This window comes from Seriola dumerili, unplaced genomic scaffold (assembly GCF_002260705.1).
Source record: "Seriola dumerili isolate Sdu_G_001 unplaced genomic scaffold, Sdu_1.0 BDQW01000081.1, whole genome shotgun sequence".
Lineage (NCBI taxonomy): Eukaryota > Metazoa > Chordata > Actinopteri > Carangiformes > Carangidae > Seriola > Seriola dumerili.
The window spans coordinates 1,716,430-1,738,729 of record NW_019174336.1 but is presented as its reverse complement, the minus strand read 5'-3'; the positions used below and the strand labels follow the sequence as shown (position 1 = coordinate 1,738,729).

The window sequence follows — 22,300 nt, the reverse complement described above, 5'->3', positions numbered from 1 at the left end:
GGTTCCAGCTGATCACCAACACTGGACAGCTGAAGACCTGGTCTGATGGATCTGGATCTGTGCTGAGGCAGCAGATGGTGGAGTCAGAGTCTGAATCCATGGACCAACCTGCCTGGTGTCAACAGGCCAGGCTGGTGGTGGTGATTGTGAGCTCGTCTTCTGTGAGGATGTTGCAATGCATTATGAGCCAGGTTCATCATTTATTTGTTTGTTGTTTTGTTTTTGTGCTGCAGCCCTCACTGTTCTGGTGTTGCTCTGAACATGGTCTTATTATCTTATTCAAACAAGAAAAGATCTGATAATTAGGACATATCAGGTGTTAGACTGTATTCTGTGACCTGGTTATGAACTGCAGCCATTTTGCCATTGCAACATCTTCATACTTCAATGCGTGATTCATTTTATCAGATCAGAGTCTGCTCTCTGCCTGATGAATCCCAGGGACTTCAGATGACTGTGCAATAGACTTGGGCGACATCAACAGTTCAAAATCTTGATACAGTCAGGCCTAAATATCCTGATATACAGTATTGTCACTTGTATTTTATTGTTATTGAATCAGAATCAGGTTTTCACATGCAAGGAATTTGCTTTGCTGTTTTGGGTTATAACAAGAAACAAAGAAGAAGAAAAAATATGTACAGAGAGTTAAAGCAAAGCCAGTGCTGCAGGTCAGTTAGCTTAAATATAAATAGAAACATTAAAAATGAAATATAATGGAATAATACAAATGTGTACAATGTCAGTAAATGCCACTAAACAGCAGTTCAAAGTTTTATTTTGTCACATGACATGAGCAAAGCATTGAAGCAGATCAGACTGTGTAAAACAATAAAAAATACAGAAGAATATTGCATGATGGGAAATATCGCAATATTTGAGATTATTGAATATCAGCCCAAACCTACTGTTCATTAGATCAATATAATACTTATTACGCATATTGTATTGTCTCTATTAGTCACTACTATAAAAACTCTCCAACAGCAATCTGGAGGATGCAACTAGTTCATGTGAAAATATCAACCTCATGTGTATATCAGCATGACATCATCAGCATGACATCATCATCACAAGTGATTGGTTATTCGCTGGCACAGAATGTAACTCTAACAGAGAGTTGCAGAGACAATGTATTTCTGTAGTCCAACTCGCCGTTAGCATCCCCCTGGTTCCCTCCACTAACAGTCAATGGGATTTTAACATTGTCTCTTGGATTATTAGAGAAAATAAACAACAGTTAATGATCCTGACAGGTTTAGTTCAGCAGGATCATCTTCTCTAATGAACTCCACTTCATGATGTTTGAAGCCTCAATACAATCAGCAGAAGTAAAGAGCTAATGTTAGACTATAAACCAACTACACCACGGTCACATGACTTCAGCACCACAGTCACATGACTTCAACACCACGGACACATGACTTCAACACCACGGTCACATGACTTCAGCCTCACCACCACTAAACTTCAGCTTGTAGTTTGATTCAGCTCTGACCTCTTCTTCCAAAGCCTTTCCTCTGACGGAGTTAGAGACAGTTTGTATAAACACAACCAGGCTGTAAAGGTGGACTGGAGAGTAGATCAGTTTTCATGTTCAACGTGATGATGTTTAACGTCCCGGACAACCTCTGTAGTTTCATTTAGACACTTGTTAACAACCGAGACGTAAGGGCTTAAAGAAATCAGGACTGGGGTATTTACTGACTGGTTTTATGTCGTAGAATAAAGTCTGAAAATGTCTTGAGCTTGTTTGACCTTAAACCCATTCTAAGAACCTAGATACTTTAGGATGAGGGAAATGCTAACTAATTTCTGGGTTTATGACTCTCTCCTGCGGCTCTCTATAGTAAGTAAGTAAAACTTTATTTATAGAGCACCTTTGGAAACCTGGGTTACACCGTGCTGTACAGTAAAAACATTTAAGAAATACATAAAAACATGACATAAAATAAAAACAATTAAACAGTGACGCTATCCACATCACTACACAACACACATTAATACCTGTCACTGCCTCAAACCAAGGAATTAAATCAGGCCTCGATATCAGGATTCTGTCTTCTCAAATGCCAATTATTGATAACCACCCTCACCTTTTTGTCATAATTACGAGAACACTATTTCATAATTATGAGCTTTCACATAATTATCAGAATTGGATCTTGTAATTATGAGGTAAAAGTTTTAGATTATGATAGACAGACATCATGTTTAAAAAGTCTCCAGAGATCTTTTATTCTTTGGTGAATGCAGTGCAGTTCTGTTCCTCAGTGGCACCAGTAGGATTATATTTCATAGTATGCACAACAACCACCTGTCTGATTGTAGGCTACCTTTAGGTTTCCTACACACACATACAGTATGTCTACCTATTGAACGAGTGAGCGAGTAAGAGAGAGAGAGAGAGATTGATCAGTGTATTTTAGCGCTAAAGTTATGACACAACACCACCATAAAACTCTGATTATCTTACCACATGTATTTCAAAGAGCAACCAACAACAGCAGCTAAATAACAGGCTGCAATATACTATTATATACTATACTGAATATCCCTAAGAAACGTGCAGTGAGAGTCGGCAACAGATTCCCTCATTTAGCATCGTCATCGTAAGAGCAGTTGTCTGACTAACTCCTAAAGATACTAATAACAATATTCAACATCACGACCAAACCAAGCTGCAGCAATAAACAATCAACAAACCACACGAGATGATAAAATGAAATGGGTTTTCCTGCCTATAAGTTCATTCTGCCTCTGAACGTTACATCAAACTCTTGTAGAACGACGTCCGCATCAGTTACAGTATCATGATGGACGTTCATCAGTGCTCCACATCTGCAGAGTCAGCACTGTGCATCAAAGCACCAAACCCCTCCTTTATCTCCTGCTCTCCTCTTCAGTCTAGACTCATAACACTAGTGAGTGGATGCAGCCAAAAAATAAGACAGGGTTTACTGTTGACACCGTTTTATTTTCTAGATGTTAAAAAAACTAAAACAAAATCATTAAAAAAAATGTACGCACAGTCTATACAGGATTACGGCTGGCGGCGCCATTGCTGTTGGTGAAACGTGTGTCACCTGAATCTGCTTCTCATCCACATGATGACAGAGACATGGTTAAAACGTTGCTCCACACAACAACCAGCGTTCAGAGACTCCAGAGAAACGTTTAATCAACTCATCCAAAAGACAATCAACGTGGATCAACAGCCGTAAAGCGGTGTTTGATGTGAACCTCCTCAGGTTGTATTCAGTCTGTGCATGAACCTGTAGCAGCTGTTCTTCATAAGATGGCTTTAATAATCTGCTGTGCGTGTGATCATGTTACAGTTCTGTTCTTATTTAGTCAGATTTATAAGGAGTAAACACAAAGATCCTTTAGCTTCAGAAGTGTTGTACGCTGAGGCTTCACGGTTCACTGTCATTAGAACTACATGCTTTATTTTTAGAAGAATGAGCTCATATCATTCACAGCCAGTCAGTCCAGTTAGCTCTTCACTTAAAGTCACGTACAGCTCGAGGCTGACTAAAACGTCCCATGAGCGAGTTAACGACGCAGCTAACAGCAGCAACATGTCTGCCGTCTTTTTCCATAGACTCATGTCTCACAGTCTGGCCAGCCACATGCTGGGATTTGTTTGTAACGGTCACCATGGTCACCCCCTCCCCCCACCTCTCTCTCACTTATCTCACAATTTAGTGTAATTACGATTCAGATGATTTGGTGGTATTTCTCTTTATAGAGTGACGCAGTCATTATGTGCTTGTCACTGGACTGACCGGAGGGGATTAAGCAGTGGAGGAGGAAAGGTTTCAATTTCAAAGCTTCTCTCTGTGCCAAGAGTGTAACGTGCTGCAGTCACTGCAATAATAATAATACACAGGACACCTGTGTAGGAGGAGGCATGAGTGAGATGTTACATGGAGACGTTTGGCTGGAAACAGCGTGAAGCCTCAGGGGGGACGTTTGGTTTCCTTCACCGTGACAAAAAAAATGTTCAGTTTTCATCATCATTACAAGTTATTTATATAAAGGCTTATTTTTCTCATCATTATGACACACCAGGTTGACTGGTAATCAACTTTTTCCATTACATTATGGGATGATCAGAATGTGACATGTTATAGAGAAGAGGTAGTCTGACTTCAGTTTTTCAACATTTCTTTTTTGAATCTGTCTCCCACATCTTTCTGGAAACACTCAACTCAAGAACAGAGGTCTGTTCTTTATGTTCCGCTCTGTTGTCTTTCAGTGTGATCATACACTTTTTCTGCAGACATACAGAATCAGTATAAACACAATGCAGAGAGATACAGTGTAGTGGTGTCAGTGTCTGGCTGCACAGCCTCCTCCCAGCCCCGAGTTCAGCCTTTAACAGGTTCCACCAATCAGACGGTTCTGTTCCAGTGGAGGTTTCAGCTGGTTCATGTCAGAGTAAAGGCCAGGCTGTTTAGAAACACACCAGTCACATGCTCGTCTCACAGAGCAGATTTGCTTCTATTTTATGAAATGCATCACTCCACACTGACTTTGAGACACGTGTGTGAGACACACACCGCCACAGGTCCTCTCAGGTCTATTCAGCCAGCTGTAAAAGCACACACATCGCCCACTGTTTATATGTTCTGAACCTGTTCACGGTAGTGATTGATCCGGACTCCCAGTGTGGCTGTGAGCTCACTCCTTTCACTATCACCCATGAGTCACAACGGACTCAGGATTAACAGATTTTAAGAAGAGAGGATGCTTTTATTCTGAAAGAATAAAGGAAACTAACAATTTCTTGGCTGGTCTTCAGTGGTGTCACTGCCAACTGATCTGGCTTACAACAAGTTACAAACACACAGTCTTCAATAATAATTATAATAATAATAATAATAATGCATTCTCTAAATAACTCTCAGGAATTAGTAATTGTAATGTACAAAAAGTGTTAAAACCTGCTGTACTTTATTATTATTGTATATTTTTATAGAAAACAATAAATGAACCTAAAAGCTATAGATTTACTAACTACTGAAATCTTGCATCCCGCATTAAATACAATGTATCTTATATGGCTTGATCCAATGGGACTGTTTATCATTGCTATGGCAATGCCTGACAGCTGGTGTTAGCATATATATAATAATAAAAAGTTTATTTATATAGCAACACAAACAACAAACATATACAGACAAATTAATCAAGATGAACGATAACAACAATAAAAAAAAGAGATTATTGAAAAGCTTTGTGAGAGAAATGTGTTTTTAAAAGATTCTTAAAAAGATACTGATTTAATACTGAAGACGGTGAAGTTCATCATGCAGGTTGTTCCAGAGCTGTGGAGCCCTGAGAGCTAAAGCTCCGGTACATCAGCTGGTTTAGATGAATCATCAGAACAACAATAGGTTACAAATGTACAAGTCTCTATATTTAAACAAAATCAAGAAGTACGACTGATTGTCATGGTCCTCACATCCTTGGTTGATGTGTTGTCCCAGGTTAGAAAGAAAACAGCCTCGGTCGCTTAGGAACTATGCTAGCATTAGTGATGGCAACAGCTTTGACAACATTTACCCACAGGAAAGAAACCAACAATGACTTGGCTGGCCTGCAGGGGTTTTACTGACGCTCCGGTGTAACTGCCAACATAGCACAAGTCCATTGTTTGTTTACCCACAGTTGCTCTCATGCATGTCACTCAAATCAGAAATGGTAATAATAAAAATAATAATAATGATAGTAATGATAAACTATTTATAGAGCACTTTCTAAAATTTAAGTTACAAAACGCTTGACAAAGGTGGCAATAAAACAGAATCAATAAAATCAATGAGATTCTAAGAGAAGAAAAACAGATAAAACTATTAAAACAATCAGGTGTATAAAAACCAACACAGTAATTTTAAGAAAAATTCAAGGGAAAGTAAAACCAGGGAACGCTCTCTGATAAAAGTATGTTTTAAGAAGAGTCAGAGGTTACAGACTCAGCCGACCTAATTTCCTCAGGCAGATCGTTCCAGATCCTGACGCTCTGACCCTTTTAGTTTTCATGCTCTGGAACAGACAGAAGACCTTCACCAGAGGATCTCAAGGTTCTGCTGGTGTGCACACAACTAAGAGGTCAGAGATATAGCCAGGCCACAGAGAGCTTTCAAACTAATCAATAAAATCTTAAAATCTATTCTAAAACGTACTTGGAGCCAGTGTAGAGAGGCTGAAACAGGAGTGATGTGGTGGCGTCTCTTGGTTCTGGTTAAAGTCTGGCAGCTGAGTTCTGTACAGTCTGGAGACGATCAACAGATTTCTGGTTGAAACAAAGTAAAAAGACAGCGGATATCTAGAGATAGATAGATACAAAGATACAAAATAAAGCGCATATTTTGTATCCCCTCCCGACATTGACGTTTGCTTATGTTGCCTGGTAAGAGTAACCAGAGGTGTTCAGCCAGCCATATAACGGTCCCTACATACATGTCCCTTATATACACACATACCTCAGACCATCAGACCTTCTGTAAGTGGATTACAGGCAGAGTCAAAGATTTCAAAGCATGTTCCACAAAGTTAGTCACAGTAAAGCACCTCAAACCAACACGTTGCCCTGTTCACCATACACATAAAGAGACACTAGTTTTTACCCAGTGGACTGAAACGATAGTTTAACTTCAGCAGATGCCTTTAATTTACTACTCAGAGTCTAGATGTCAAACAGGAAGCTGCAGCTCTGAATGAAGGTGTAGATTTACAGTATTATATGGCCTGAGTGACATGTGACTGTCAGGGGTTCAGGAGAGTCTCAGGGTGGTTAATGACCGCTGATGGTGTTCTCATGCTCGTGCCGGTCAGATGATCATTTGCAGTTATATAACGTGGCAGAAAAAGGCTGTTCTGGCTGTTCTGGCTGTGTCCACTGCCTCGTTGGCTCGTTCAGCATAAACAAGCCTCATGCACCTCACATGCTGCCAAACAGAGAAATCTGGTTTACTCACTCTCTCCATGTTACAACAAGATGGCAAGATGGTGGCCTGAGAGGAACACGTGCAGGAAGAAAGAGGAGAAATCACACGTGACAGCAGTTCACACACTCCAGCTGTCTGCATGTGAACAGGGAGGAACCCCCTCAGATGGTGGAGCTGTATGTGACTTTAGCTGTGAGCATGAAGATACTAGCTCATTCAAATTAGCTGATATTCTGAGGGTCCCTCATAAATCATCTATTTCTGGAAGCTCGTGACTGTGGCAGATCACAGTCTGGATAATTCATCCAAGCTGTTTGGTAATTTCGTAGCAGCAGTTCAAGTAGCTGAGTAAGCATGAGTACACATGTCCGCAGAGATGAGCTAAGAGCTAACACCGATCAACGGGAATGTAGTGGTTTTTAGTTGGACAACAGTTCCTGTTGTGAGACCACAGCCGTCCTTTGTTGAACCTGCCGCACCGGGATGTTTACATGTCAGCCTCGTTATCAGCTGTATGTAAAACCCAGATAAAAGTAAAAACCCACTGTTAGTAAGGAGTCTCTGGAACCTCTGGAACAGCGTCAGAGCTACTTGTCGTGTGAATTCAAATAATTCCCATATGCGATGTTTTGATGATGGTGATGATTATGATAATGGTGGTGGTGGTGGTGGAGAGCACTGGCGGCACTGGCAAACACTTTGCTTGAAAATCTTCCATAATTGTTCAGTTGGTTAAGATGTGCTGACTGAGTAGGTGAGATCATATGATTCAAACCATTTAGTGAGCTGTTACAGGGGCGACTGGTATAAATGGGCTGACTCATTTAGCCCTCCCTATCGTTCACATTAAAGATGAGAAAATGATTGTTAATAAACCTTAGAACAGAGTAATGGCGTTAGCATGAACAAAGTGGATTATTTACTTTCTCATCCACTTTCTTTGATTTCTATGGAGGAGCAATTGGAAGTGAAGAGACTGAGGACACATCGTCCAAATCAGTGGTTCTCGACCTTCCGGGGGTCGCCAGATGGTTCTGGAGAAAAAGTAAAACAACATGTTAATATATAAAATAACATATTTTAGACTGGGAAATGTTTTTTTTACACATAATTATATATATAATTTACCTTAGAACAGGTTTTATTGAGTGTGTTTTTGAGAGTCAAAGTCATATTGAAAAATAAACTTAACGTTTGTCGCTTTTGTGCCTCAGTGCAGTGCTTAACCAAGAAGCTACAGCACTTTTTAGCTATCACATGGAGTGACTGTGGAGTGATGGCTTCTCAGAAGAAACATTCCTCCATGTGCACAGGATGAGAAATGCGTTGTTATTTGTCATACTACTTCTTCTTCTTCTTATTATTATTATTATTATTATTCTTCCCTACAAATTTCACCACATAACTCGTCCCACAGCTTTACAAAACCCACCATTGTAAGTTGTGTTTACAGCTTTTTCTTTCAATCATTTCCTCAACACAAATTCTGCTTCTGAACATTATAAAGTTGCTAGATTTTAAACCTACAGATTGTTGCTAAATGGTTTTGGTGAATTCGTCGTGGCTTATTTTGCTGAGGGTGCAGTTCTCCAGACGCAGGCTGCAGGGCCTCACACAGGACGTTTTAACAGGCTAATAGTAGAGTAATCAAGGCACGATGAGGCAACTCTGTCCCTCAGGGAGCACATTATCCTGCCACATCACACGGACTGCTTTAATTCTGACTTTACCACATTATTACACATGATTAGAAAATTTCAGATGAGTAAAAAAATTCCTCTTGTTGGTAAAAATGATTCTGATTTGAACAAATTCCACAGTAGATCATGAGTGGAGAATCACATACAGCTGTCTGTGTCCTCTGCAGAGTCTGAGCTTCTGCAGTTCTCAGCTTCCACAACAGAACTTCACACGAGTCCACTGTGTTCCAGTCTGAACATGGTGAACACAGACTGCCCTGCTGGGTCACATATATGCGATTAAACGGCCCCGGTGGGTCTCCAGTGGGAGGAACCGTGACTCAAAGGTTCCACATAATGCTCATGGTAACACGGCATCAGTTCACCAATCTAACACAGTCCTGCCAGAGCTGTGGTCAGACTAATGGCAGGATTATATGGCCAGACCTATTACACATTCACACAGTGTGCTGTTGGAGTCACTACATCAGATGAAGGAATTAATGGTTTTCATGGCAGGGCTCATTCTTTGCCTCACTGGCTCCATCTAGTGAATTTGATTGAAAGCATTTTTAGAGAAGAGCTAATATTTTCCCCATGAGGAGGAATCTCAAACACTGACAAAACACAAGATCACCGACGAGGCAAAGTGGGAATGTACACAGAAGAACCAGATCCAAAGGGTGTAATTTAATTACTTCCAACTTAGTTAGTGAATTTGCAGTACTGAAGTACAATATCAACTGTGGATCTTGTATTATTCCATCATATTGTAGCCCCATATGTGCTATATTTATTTATTATTTCACTTATGCATTTAATGTATTCATTCATTTCATTTGCAAATACCAAATCTATCCATAGTACTGGTTGTATAACAAAACTTAGAAAGGCTCTGTAAACCTCTGTATTTTTAAGGCATTAACCTTTCTTAAAATCACTTTTAGTTTCTTTTGGTGAATATTACTGTAGACTAAGAGATTTTTTTTTTTACCCAAAAAACAAATATGTGCTGCAGACAGACAGAGTTGGGGAAGCTACTCTGAAAGCATCCAAGCCAGTTCATCCTTGTGTCCTAGTGAATGTTTGTGCCAAATTTAAAGAAGTTCTGTCAAGGAGTTTCTGAGATATCGTGTCCACGAGAGTGAGACAGACAAACGTACGGACGGACAACCTGAAAACAATATGGCTCTGGCTCTGACTGTCGCCAGCATGGAGGCATAAAAAATCTCTGTGAAGAACTGCACCCCACTCCTGCTGTTATTGCTCGTGGTGATGACTGAAAGACACTGGAATGATATTAGCAGCACATGTATCAACTCCTGGTCAGACAAGAAAATGAACCTGAAACAATAAAAGTGAGGAGGACAAAAATAGGATTTTGAAAAGTGGCATGTCTCCCCAGAGGAAATGACACCCTTGTTGTCTGATATACTTTCTGAACACATATATCAAAGGACCAGTGTCTAGGACAGGGGTCTGGTTACATTTATTCACATACCGTATCAAAACTATCAAACTCAAAAACCTTTGGATGAGCTACTGGGAGCTCATGGGCCACCTGTTGGAGGCCCCAGATTTAGGATTCAAGAGGATCTGGTGGCAGAAATTGAATTTAATATTCATAATTATTCAAAAATGGTTGTGCCTTTGTAAGCTTTGAATGAGCTCTTCATCTCTTCATGGGAGGGACCCCTGTCCCCCACAGCCGCCGTGTTTCTACAGTAGCCCAGAACTGACAAATCAAACACTGGCTTACCTGAGGGCCACCATATGAAAGGGAGGGGTGAGGGGAGGGGTGTTTCGTTGGTTGCACCTCACCACTAGATGCCACTACATCCTGCACACATGTCCTTTTAAACATTTGAGTGTTATTGGTGTGGCTGAGGGCCATCAGCAGTATGTTACTCTGCCTCTAACAGTCACACACTTGACACCAAAGAGAAACCTTTAGCCACGACCTTCAGTAACCTCTGATGTCATTACACAGACGGGGTGAAATGGATTAGCGGTGTTGTAGCAGTTAGCGGTGATGACATGTTCTCTGTGTTTCAGGTCTGTCTGAGGTCTCTGCCTCTATGAGGTACAACCGACGGCCTACCTGCCCCGATGCCTCTGTGGGGGTTCACATCCCCACCCCTCCCCCCTCCCACCACAGGAAGAGCCATAGTCTGGGAAACAAGTGAGTACAACAAATTCTAATTGCTCTCTACACTCTCAAATGCAAACCCTAATTTTAAAAGCAGTAGCCATGACAACAACACTGGTAAACTTGTGGCTTCCTCATTTACTTACAATGTTAAAAACTCATTTATGTGTTGAAATTCCATTTTTAAATTTCAGTGTTAGTATCAGTTGGCTACAGAACAGAGAAGAGCAGAGAAAATAACAGTGTTTACTATATCTACTCAACATTTCTAAATTTTTAGAAGTATGCCCGGCTTTACCACCAGGAGCAGACTGACTCAGCAGAGGTAGGACCACACTGCAGCAGTGAAAGGTGCCCGAGTAAAAGCTGAAGTGCTTCAAACTGTTTGTGTGACAAAGTAAAATAAGACAAAGTAATAAATAGTACCAGCAAATGTGAAGTGTGTCTTGCTCCACAAACAAACAACATTAGCATATGCAGCTAACAGCTACAGTACATAAAGCAAGTATCACATCAGCAGCAATGGTTGTGTTTAGTTTTGTTTCAATGCTTCACTAGTATTAGTAGGCTTTCAACTATTTGGCTCATGTAGCCATGAAGCAATAAAACAAAGCTAAGCAACTGATTATGAACATGTTTGGACACATGCAGAGCAGCAGTTAGCACCACGACAACAAATAAAATACAACTGTCATAATGTTGATCAAATGTTTAAAGATTCAGTTACAAGTTACTAAAGAGACACAGACATAGAAGATCATTCAACACTGATACTGACATACTAGTAAATACACTATATACTGTATATCCCAGCCATGCGAAGGACAAGGAGAAGTTAGCAGCAAGTTAGTCAATAATAATAATAGTAATGTTGAAGCCCTTGCACAACCACAGTCCACCCACATCGGTGTTTCCACTTATGTTGACCTCTGTTTAGGACGGTGTGGTCGTGTACAAACGACCTTGGGTGACGAAATTATACTAAAATCCAGTTCTTGAGTAAACGTACGTTAGTTACATTCCAGAGTTCCACATTTTCAAAATCTGAAGATCTGCTGATCATTGTATTCCTACATTTCCTGTAGCCATAATCCCTGATGTGCTGAATAGTTGTGTGTATGAAGAGTTAAAAACCTGTCCGAGCACTAATGGGCACCATTTTGTCGATGTAAAATCTTCCACTGTGGTCTCAGATCTCAGGCATCATCAGGAGATACAATAATAAAACAGTCAGGGAAAGAAACAAGAGTCAGGTTGAAAAACATGAATCTGAGCTTTAAAGAAAAAATTCCCTTGAGTGTGAAATGCACTGTAACATCTATAACCACCACCTGTATGTTTGTGTCGGTGTCTTTTGGTTGACCTGTTTTCCACAGTATGATGTGTCAGTACGGCATGTCGGAGAGCAGGAGCGCCACGTTTCCCATAGAGAAAGCACGACACCTGCTGGACGACAGCTTCTTAGAGTCTCAGAGCCCCGTCAGAAACGACCCACACAGCACATCTGTGTCCAACGGCCTGTCATTAGGTATGTACACACTGTGCCATACAGTCATTGTCCTGGTGAGGGCTTAAACATGTAGTGACGTTCTGTTCAAATTAGTTCTGATTAGTCTCATCAGCTTTTCTAATATACCTGAGACCAAAGATTGTTTTTTTAAATTGTTCCTAATAGGCAGCAGTGAAAGCTCTTTTGGGGAGGAGCTGTCACCTGGAATGGAAAGGTGAGAACCCTTGTCTCATATTAACCTGTCATTTCATCTTGAAGGGTTTTAATTACTTTAGAAAACTGCAGTGTGTCTACAGTATTAAAGTCATGTGTTGAACTATTTAAGGACAGAAAGAACTGCTTCTCGTGCTTTTCTTACAGTGACTTTAATAAACTTTAATTAACATAATAATCAATAAGGTGATTATGAACCTGCAGGAAGGTTCTGTGAAATAATGAGGCTGGTGTAAGATGTTTTGTGATACTGTATCAATTCTCAAGAACACACTATTGATTTTGTATAAATAATTTACATGCAAAGATTCGTAGCAGACACTTTATGGAGCCTGGTGGTTCTTCCAGCTTCTACCTGGAGCTCAGCTCTATCATTTTATTTATTTGATAAAGGCAAATGTTAATTCCTTTGCTCAGATTCTACAGAAAATAGTGCTGTTGTGATGTTGGATGTTACAGGGAGTAAGATCTAATTTTTAAAGTTTCTTTACTCAAACTTTATGCATATGGTGGTGTGTCTTTATATTATGACAGTTTTTCCCAAATTAGATAAAAAATCACAATTCACAGTTCCTACTGAAGACCTGATCTTTAGAAACTGGTCACAAATATATATTTTCTTTTTAAAAGAGGCTCAGTAATTTGTTAAAACAGCTGGACACAGTAGTTTTAATCATGTGTTATTCAAACAAGAGAAAATAGTGCAGTAGTTGTGGACTATTTTCAGCGGCATATTAATACGCTTTTCGGCGTGTGTTCATTGTGATGGAGCAACATGTCACTCAGAGCATTAGTGTGGCTCACTGATGTGTTTTAATAGATGTTGGAAACAAAGGCGCTCCATGGCTCAGAGGCAGAAGATATACCAGGCTTTATTGTTGGTTTGGTCTGCACATTGATTTGTTGACAATAAGAAAATATCAACAGGTTAACCCTTTAATCTTTATTTGAATTTGTCCTTGTCACCAAGTTGTATCTGTGCCTGTAGCATATTCATTGTGTATATGATATCAATGTATTTGAATGTTGCTAACATCCTACGTCAAGTTAATCATACTGTATATCTGTGTTTGTCCAAGCAACAAGATAAAAGTTAAATCTCATCTATATCTACAAGTGGCAGATTAAAGACAGGAAATGTACTGTGAATGTAAATAGTTTGAATTTTGTTTTTGGTTGACGCACACATTCACACTGACTGTGACACTGTGTGACAAACAGGGGCCGCATGTATGCTACACTGGGCCCCAACTGGAGGGTCCCGCTTCGCAACTCCCCCCGGAGCCGCAGCTATGTTTACAGGTACAGTGGAGTGGGCGGAGTCAAGTTTAAATAAGAATGAATCCATCTTTACTGGGGAGATGATGTGTTTTATCTCACCTCATCCCCTCACTGCATGCTGCTGGAGGCCAGGAGTCACTTCTACCTCTGCTTCGTAAAGTAAACACTCCACTTCTCTAGCTCCAGGTTCAGGCTGTATTTTAGTCGTCTCCCAACTCTCTAAAGGGAGAGCTCACGTAATTACTAAAAACGTTAAATGAAATCTAAAGCAGATCATTTAACCAGAACCATGCTGCTAATGGAGCAGTGAGTTTTATAGACACTGATCCTGGACGAATTTTTAACAGCACTGTAAAAACTATGATGGAGTATTGCCACATTGAAGAAAAAAAATTTAAATTAGGAGAATAAAGTCATAATTTTGAGAATGAAATCATAATATTTCAAGAAAAAAGTGATATAATAATATATAATATAATTAGAATAAAGTTATAATTTTAGGTTCCATGTTGTTTTAGAGGGAAATATCAGAAGCTTTAAAATGAGGAACGTGGAGCATCCTGTGAAGTTCTACTTTAGCAGAGGTTTTACTAATAAGGAGAGACTTCATCTTTTGGCTCATCATCATCATCATCATCATCATCATCATCATCATCATCATCATCAGGACATTGAAAAAAAACTGAGTTTATTCTATTGTCAGACAGACAAACAGCAGCTGCCAGAAGCAGCTCAGACTGATACTGGCTGTTCTTTCACCTCTTTGATTGGATGATGTAATATTCCTTTCTCTTGAAATTTTACATTTTTAATTCTCATAATGTTACAACTTTTTCTCTTAAATTTACGGCTTTGTTCTTGTAATATTATGACTTTATTCCTTAACGTGGCCCTAATATTCTGACATAAAAAACGAATTACTGTGAACAGTAAAAATGAGTCTCAGACATGGGGTCGTTTACTGGTCTGGGTGCTGTTTGAAACTTTTAGCTCCTTGTTCCAATATGATACCAGATTCCAGTGCTGATGCCAAAACTCAGAACTGGACAGTTTCTGTTACTCAGTGCTGCAGGACTACTCAAAGTGTCCGTACTGAACCCTGGGCACAGAGCTCTCAAAAACTGGACAAATCACACAGAAACTGTCAACATGGCTAGAGGTCAAGTCCAATCAGTTTTTATTTATGTAGCACCAGGTCACAACAGAAGAGATCTCAGGGAACTTTTCATAGAGAGCAGGTCTAGACCAGACTCTATACTACTGATTACAGAGACCCAACAGTTCCCACCATGAGGCAGCACTTGGTGACAGTGGCGAGAGGCAGAACCGAACTCAGGGAGGATACAGACAGACAGTCAGAAAGTTTACAGTATTATCTCATCAGCAGGACGACATGGACTGTCAGGTACAAAGCCTGAAATAAAAGAATAAAGAGCTGACTGAAAGTTGAACTGTAAAGATGAGTTTTAATTTTGGATTTGAAGCCTCAGCGGAGTCAGGCAGTCTGTCGGCAGGGAGGTTGTTCTACTGGGAGGGGGCTGAGAGGAAAAGGCTATGCAGCCAGCAGACATCTTTTTAACTGTGGGGACAGACGGGAGAACACAGAACACAGGAGGGAATATTACAGGTTAGAAGGAAGGAGTCCATGTAGAACTTTTTAAAAGCTCCTTAAAGTGTGACCTGATGTGGACAGGGAGCCAGTGAAGAGAAGTGAAGAAACTGATGTAATCCCGTCACATTTTCTGGATTTAGTTCAAATTCTTGCTGCAGCATCTGAACCAACTAAAGACTAGAGGTGAGAACATATGAATATATTTCACCCAGCAAATGTCATAATGTGATAATGATCTGTAAATGCACAGATCCATTATTTGTTTATCATCCATCAGCACAGCTCAGGGTCAGTTTGAACTTTCAGGTCCTCACAGTGTACCACCTGCATCATCACACATCTGTCACCGGGAAACACACACACACACACACACACACAAGGCCTAACGTTAGCAAACGTCCTGATATTCTTTATAAATGAAGTTAATGGAGTTACTGATGAGGTCAGATCAGGGCTTCACTGCTCCAGTCTGTGACAGTCACTGTGGTGAGCTTCATGTTTGTCTTGTCGTCTCAGTCATCTCACTATAAGAAAAGCTGGGAACCATAGTGTGAGTGTTGTTGTCCTGCATGCTGTCTCCATGAGAAGATGACTCTCTCACACACGCTGTGATGTATCCATAACACTTTATCGACAGTCGTGAAGTCAAATGTCACATCATCACTGGGACAGTAGCAGCAGAGTGTCAGTCTTTGTCTGTTGTTCCATAGATTTGTACCGACATCATTTTCTACTGTCAAACTCTGACATAGCTCATAGCTGGAAATAAATCAAATATCCAGAAACACTGCGTGCTTTATCAGTACCTGCTCTATAGCTGCATTAAATGAGCGCAGGGTGAATCAGTTTGGTAGAAATGTAAACCTGTATCATGTAGACTCACTCACTGACCTCAGAGACTGGTCTCTGAAGACTGAGCAGAAACCTGTTTCACTAGCTCATAATGTGATTGTGTCACTCTCAGCTCCTCTGCTGCCAACTCCTGCTACGGCTGCAGCGAGGCCGGCGGTGTGACCATCGAAGGGCCCCTGAGGAGGAAAACCATGCTGAAGGAAGGACGGAAGCCCAAGGTGAGTTCGCCTCTGGTCTTTGACACCGTGGTTTAAGGTTGAAAGGCCTGATCCGAAGACTGTGAGATGTTTTCAGCACAGCCATTATCCTCTGTCTTGCAGTTGTCATCGTGGACCAGGTTTTGGATTTCTCTGTCTGGATCAACGCTGACCTTCTATGGGGCCAAAGCTCTGAGGGCCTCTGAGAGGAAACATGTGAGTTTGATGCTTGAAGAACATGAGACTGCTCAGACTTGAACTGAATATTTCTACTGTTCCAAGAAACATCTCAAGAAACTTTGCTCCCACATCGGCTCTGCAGCACCCCCTGATTAGCTTTAGCATTTTAGAGGTGCTCCAAAACAAAAGTTTTTACATGCATCAGAACGAGGACAGTTAGTTTAAAGAAGAGATTTAAAAGAGGTCAGTGATTCTACTGAGCTGATTTCCTCAGGCAGCTCGTTCCACAGTTTCAGGCTCTGACTCTGAAAACTCTTTCACGTCTGGTTTTTAGCTTTGCCTCAGGAACAATAAGAGACCTGAGGACCTGAGCTATGGGTAATGAGGTCAGATGTAACATGGAGAGAGGCCGTGAAGAGCTTTCAAAGTCAACAGTAGGATCTTAAAACCAATTCTAAAACGTACCGGGGGCCAGTGTCACGAGGCTAAACCAGTGTGATGTGACTCCAGGAGGAGTGACCACATCACACAAGTCCGCAAGACCACAAGTCAGTAGCTGAGGTCTGTTCAGTCTGGAGACAATTAATGGATCTTTGGTTGAGGCAGGTGACGAGGCTGGTGCAGTAGTAGTCGAGGCATGAGGAGGTCTCTGTGTCTGTAAAAGATAAACAAGCTCATATGTTGGATATATTTCTCAAATGGTGAAAACAAGACTCCACAAGTTTTGTGTGCTGCTCAAAATTTAAGTTGCTGTCAAACCAAACACCAAGATTCTTTGCAACAGGTTTGATGTGTTCCAGCAGGCTGTCAGCAGATGGCAGTGGTGTTACTCGATATCTGATATGAGTCTTGGGCAGGGGTGTTGATCGGATCCACCTCAAATATGGTCAGAAAAGCCTCAAGACCTTGATGATGCGTTATTGTGAAGATTGTGAATTTTCATTGAATGCTGTTGCCATGGCGGCACGGTGAATTTCAATGTTTCAGCATCAAGCTGTTGATGTAATTCAAATATAAATTGACCAGTATGTCTCAAACTTCAGTTGTTTGAGCAGAGTCCCAGTCTGAGGACATCTACAGCTCAGTATTCAGTGAGAGTGACAGCGCCACCTACTGGCAGATCAAATACAGTCAGAAAAGCCTCAAGAACTTGAGTTTTATTGTGACGATGGTGTTCTCGTGGCGGCGCCGGGAGCTTAAGACTGTTTTAGGCTTTATCTGTGCACGTGCCTGACTTCATGCCCGATACACTGTGGATTTTTGAAACTCTCTATCTCTCATTCTTCTTCCAAAACACACCGAGCTGTAAGTCCTTCAGCTCCCCATCGTTTCAATCCTTATGATAATGAAGATCTCAGCTGGTTTAAAATCAACATCGTATGCTGCTGCTCGTCTTCGCTCTCCATCAGAAAGTTGATCACAGCTCTTTTTGTCTCATTTGTCTCAAAGCCCATTTTTAAAGAGGTTAAATCACAGCTACAGCATCATGTCAGAGAGCAGAGAAACACATTTATACCTTTGTGGTATTGTGAGCTCCAGTATGTAGTTTCCACATCTCTCTGTAATCCTCTGTCTGCCACAGTACAAGTCCAACCCCTGCAAGAAGGTGTGTGTGACTGGATGGATGGTGGTGCTGCCAGACGACCCGGCCCGGCCCAACATCTTCCAGCTCAATGACCCAGACAAAGGTCAGTTTCACACCTCCAGCAGAGCTGCTGCTGCTGCTGCTGCTGCTGCTTCCTTTTCCCTTCTCTTCAGTTCAGATAATCACACATATCTGATCTGTGTTCCTTCACAGGTAATGTTTACAAGTTCCAGACTGGATCCAGGTTTTCGGCCATCATCTGGCACAAGAACCTGGAGGAGGCTTGTAGGAGCAGCAGACCTCAGGTATGTTCAGCACACACACTCACCTGTTTGGACCATGGGTCAGTTTTGGTCACTCAAGAGATCAATGAATAGAAACAGAAATAAACAGGATATGATGGTAAGATTAAATATTTGAATCATCAGCAGGAACAGGGAAAGAGTTTCTCCACCTCTGTGTGCCATTATAAACACATTCATTAGATTTAAATGTATTAAATGTATGTAACTCTGCCTTAAATACCTGCTTTATGATAGATTAATAACCTAATTTTACTTTAACGACTTAAGTTTTATTGACATTTTCAGGCATCAAGAAGGAGTAGACATTACACTTGTACAGGAAATGACATATGTAATATATAATGGACAACATCTTATAGACATATGTATATATTTTCAGAGTCAGATATAAAGGTGGACTTTAGTTTCGTGCAGTACAAAACCAGGTCCTGGACAACACTGCTAGCCGAGCTAGAGTAAAATAAATACCTGACACCAGCTTGAAAACTGTCTTCTTTACATATTTTGTCTTGTCAGAAAAAATGATGTAAAAAAAAAAAAAATATATATATATATATATAACCCTGGTGTTGTGCTTTCAGAGGCAGCTACACACTAAATCCTCTCAGCCCCTTCAGTACACACAGCAGCCACATTGTGCAACATCATGTCATTGAACAAGCAACCCTAATTAAAATATATATTTGAATATATTACGTAATATATCTACATATAAAATAAAAACATGTAAAAAGAAATAAAAAATAAAAAAAAGGAACAGGAACAATTTCATATATTGACATATATGTCCAGCCCATACAGATCTGTATGTTTATGTATGATTATGTATATTGTAGACATATGTTACATAAATATATATCGTTCCCAAAGTCTGTCAATATATGTTGATATTATATACAGTAGGGTCCAAAAGTCTGAGTCAGAAGACAGACATGTTAAAAATGAATAAGGAAAACATACTGTATATAACCATACAGAACGTTTATATGTATGTTGTTTTAATAAACTAGCATATGTTAAAGATATATTATTAACATATATTGTCACTGTCATGTTATACCATATAAGAATCAATCATATAGATATTTTAATATATGTACATATACAGATTTTACTGTGGATATTTCATATATGTTATAAACTTATATCTTCATATATCCAGAGGATGTTTATATACTGACTGCAGATTCAGTCGGAGAGCAGCTGGTGAACATAGTGGAGCATTTAGCAGCTAAAGAACCAGATTTTTTTTTTTTTAAGGAGGTGGTGGAGACCAAACACAGAGCTAAAAGAGGCAATATTCATCATGTCACCAGAGTCATGACTCCAAGTTGATGCTTAATGTGTAAATAGCTTTACTAACACATTAAAAAACGTAATAATATATCAATGTTGATTTTACAGCTTGTTGTACTGCCCCCAAGTGGCCAAATAAAATCACACAGACACAGAGCAGCCTCCACGTGAGACCCTCTTTCTAATATTCTGTTCTCTCAACAGATACCAGCAAACCTCATGTCATTTGAATGAGAGCGGACTTTATCTGGGAGGGGGGGGGCATCATTGTGCCAAACCCATTAGTTTGGGAAGTATAAACTAACTACAGCTGATTGGTATCTAATGAAAGAAGCATGTGAAGAAGCTCCTGCACCTGCCAACACACCTGCGGTCTTCTTCCGTGACTACGTGTAAAGTAAATCCTGGAGAGACCTGGTGAGGCTGTCCCCTTGTTTCTTTCTCTAAGCTTCCTTGTTCACTGTCATTTGTTACGCTGCTATAAACATGTGAGCAAGCACATAGTTTTTTTGGCCCATGTTGGGTTTCTGCGTGGGTGAAAAGATGCATCAGTGCACAGATGTGGACCACAGTGTTAGCTGACCGATATCGAGCTGCGGTGCACGGACCAGTGTTATATGGCCTTCAGATGGAGCTCAGGTTTTCCGTACGGAGAGTTGAAAAAGACGACGAAGGAGAACACGGATCCCGATGTGTTCTGTCGTTCAACAGGATGAAAGATCTGTCTGCATCAACATCATATCGAGGGAAACAATATCACCGCACTCATGATGTCGGATCTTCCAGAGAAGGTGTGGAGCATGAAAAACGTGACCCTGTTTGAAGGCCTCATCATTACTATGAAAGATCAGCAGAAAGGGCCGACGATGACGTTCAGCCCTGTGACGAACAGCTGGACTGAATTTATAGTCATACAAAAATAATCTAGAGCCACAAGCTTGGCTTCAAGAGCTGGTGTTGAATTGTGGGTAAAATGAGGAAGCAGCCCTGGATCAGTTCACCTGTTCATCCCACGCTACCTCAGCTGGTAGTCCTCCTGTAAAAGGTGTTTGCTGATGTACAGAGCAAAGGTTTACAAACAGCAGCAGTCACTATTTTCTACAGAACAAATCAAACACCATGGAAACGGTTCTGAACACAGTGATAACTAATCAATAACGCAGAGAGCAGCCAGCTGTTGTCCACACCGAGGCCCAGGCGGCTGCTTGAGTGAATTTAAAGCAATCTACAGTGAAGTAGCGAGCTTTCAACAATCATGTGTGTGACCTGTGTGTAAATACTGTATTTATTTGTAAAAGAGTTTATTTTTGACAATTGGCTGACAAAGGGAAACTAACCACCTGCTGAAGGAAGCGGATCCTCAGAGAGACTGTTGGTGGGAGGCCACCCTAAAACCTAGTTCTCCTGATCTCACACTGAAGGACCCTGGGAGAAGGGAAGACTCCATCAGCATTGGTACTGTTCAATAACCTGCTTAAAAAGCTAAATGTTATGTTGATTTAAAGGATAATTCTACTTTATTATAACTGGTATCGTATTTTCTTGGTTTGTCCGTCCTCTTATCAGTCATAATATTTTTCTCCAAGGTAATGTGGAACACAACAAGTCAAAGGAGTTTAAATATCTTGGGGTCTTGTTCATGTTGTTGCTGCTGGTGATGTGGATATTATGGCAGCATTGAGCCTGAAGTCAAGACCGATCTTTGTTCTGATGCTCACCCGGGTCATGGGTTTTGCACTATGATCAAAAGAATACCCCCAGAGAAGGGAAGAAAGCATCATTAGGGTCGGGTTACGCTGGAGAAGAACTAGTTCATACAACATGTTTTGCAACTGTCCCAAACGGCCACACCTGAAGGCGCTGGTCAACAAGTGATTCTGCTTCTCTGCTCTTTTTTTAATCACATGTAGACCTGATCTTGTGACTCTCTTCTATGGAAAGTAGCTAAGGTTTGTCCAAAAAGTCACTAGATTTGTAACTTGGTGCTTTTTTGAAACAAGACTAGGTCTAAACCTAGTACAAATCCTGATGTCGTCTGACCAAATCATCAAACACATAAATGAAAGACAAAGACTGAGCTGTGATTTCAGCTGTATTTACTTTAACATGATCACGCAGAGAGAAAGGTGGAAGAGACAGACTATCTTTCTTTAGTCTTGCACACAGCTCACAGCCTCTCGTGTTGCAGTTACTGCATTACATGTTAATATAAACTAAACACTTCCTATAGCTGTTTCAAGTTTTTTATTATATAAAGTTATTTTTTTTGGCAGTTTTTGCCTTTATAGGGACAGTGAGAGAGTGACAGGAAAGTCAGGGAGAGAGAGGGGATGACATGCAGCAAAGGGCCGTAGGTCGGACTCGGACCCATGGCCGCTGCGGTAAGGACTGAGCCTAAGTGGTTGTTGCTGGTGTTTCTGTTGTTTACATGCTATTCAGATCAGTTATTCAGCTGGGAAACGGGAGCAGCTTGCTAGACTGCCTG

The 22,300-nt window shown here is 40.7% G+C and overlaps 1 protein-coding gene across 1 annotated transcript in view; it reads left to right on the top strand.

Annotated features, from left to right (window-relative positions):
• The window catches only part of ralgps1 (Ral GEF with PH domain and SH3 binding motif 1), a 97,992-nt gene extending 77,897 nt beyond the window's left edge, over window positions 1-20,095 (top strand). Inside the window, exons 11-19 of the mRNA XM_022744518.1 lie at window positions 10,691-10,817; window positions 12,161-12,312; window positions 12,460-12,508; window positions 13,729-13,809; window positions 16,365-16,470; window positions 16,573-16,665; window positions 18,212-18,317; window positions 18,428-18,519; window positions 20,020-20,095. Of these exons, the coding sequence (XP_022600239.1) occupies window positions 10,691-10,817; window positions 12,161-12,312; window positions 12,460-12,508; window positions 13,729-13,809; window positions 16,365-16,470; window positions 16,573-16,665; window positions 18,212-18,317; window positions 18,428-18,519; window positions 20,020-20,049 (836 nt within the window). The 3' untranslated portion in view covers window positions 20,050-20,095. The remainder of the gene's footprint in view (window positions 1-10,690; window positions 10,818-12,160; window positions 12,313-12,459; window positions 12,509-13,728; window positions 13,810-16,364; window positions 16,471-16,572; window positions 16,666-18,211; window positions 18,318-18,427; window positions 18,520-20,019) is intronic.
• Window positions 20,096-22,300: the final 2,205 nt, after the last annotated feature.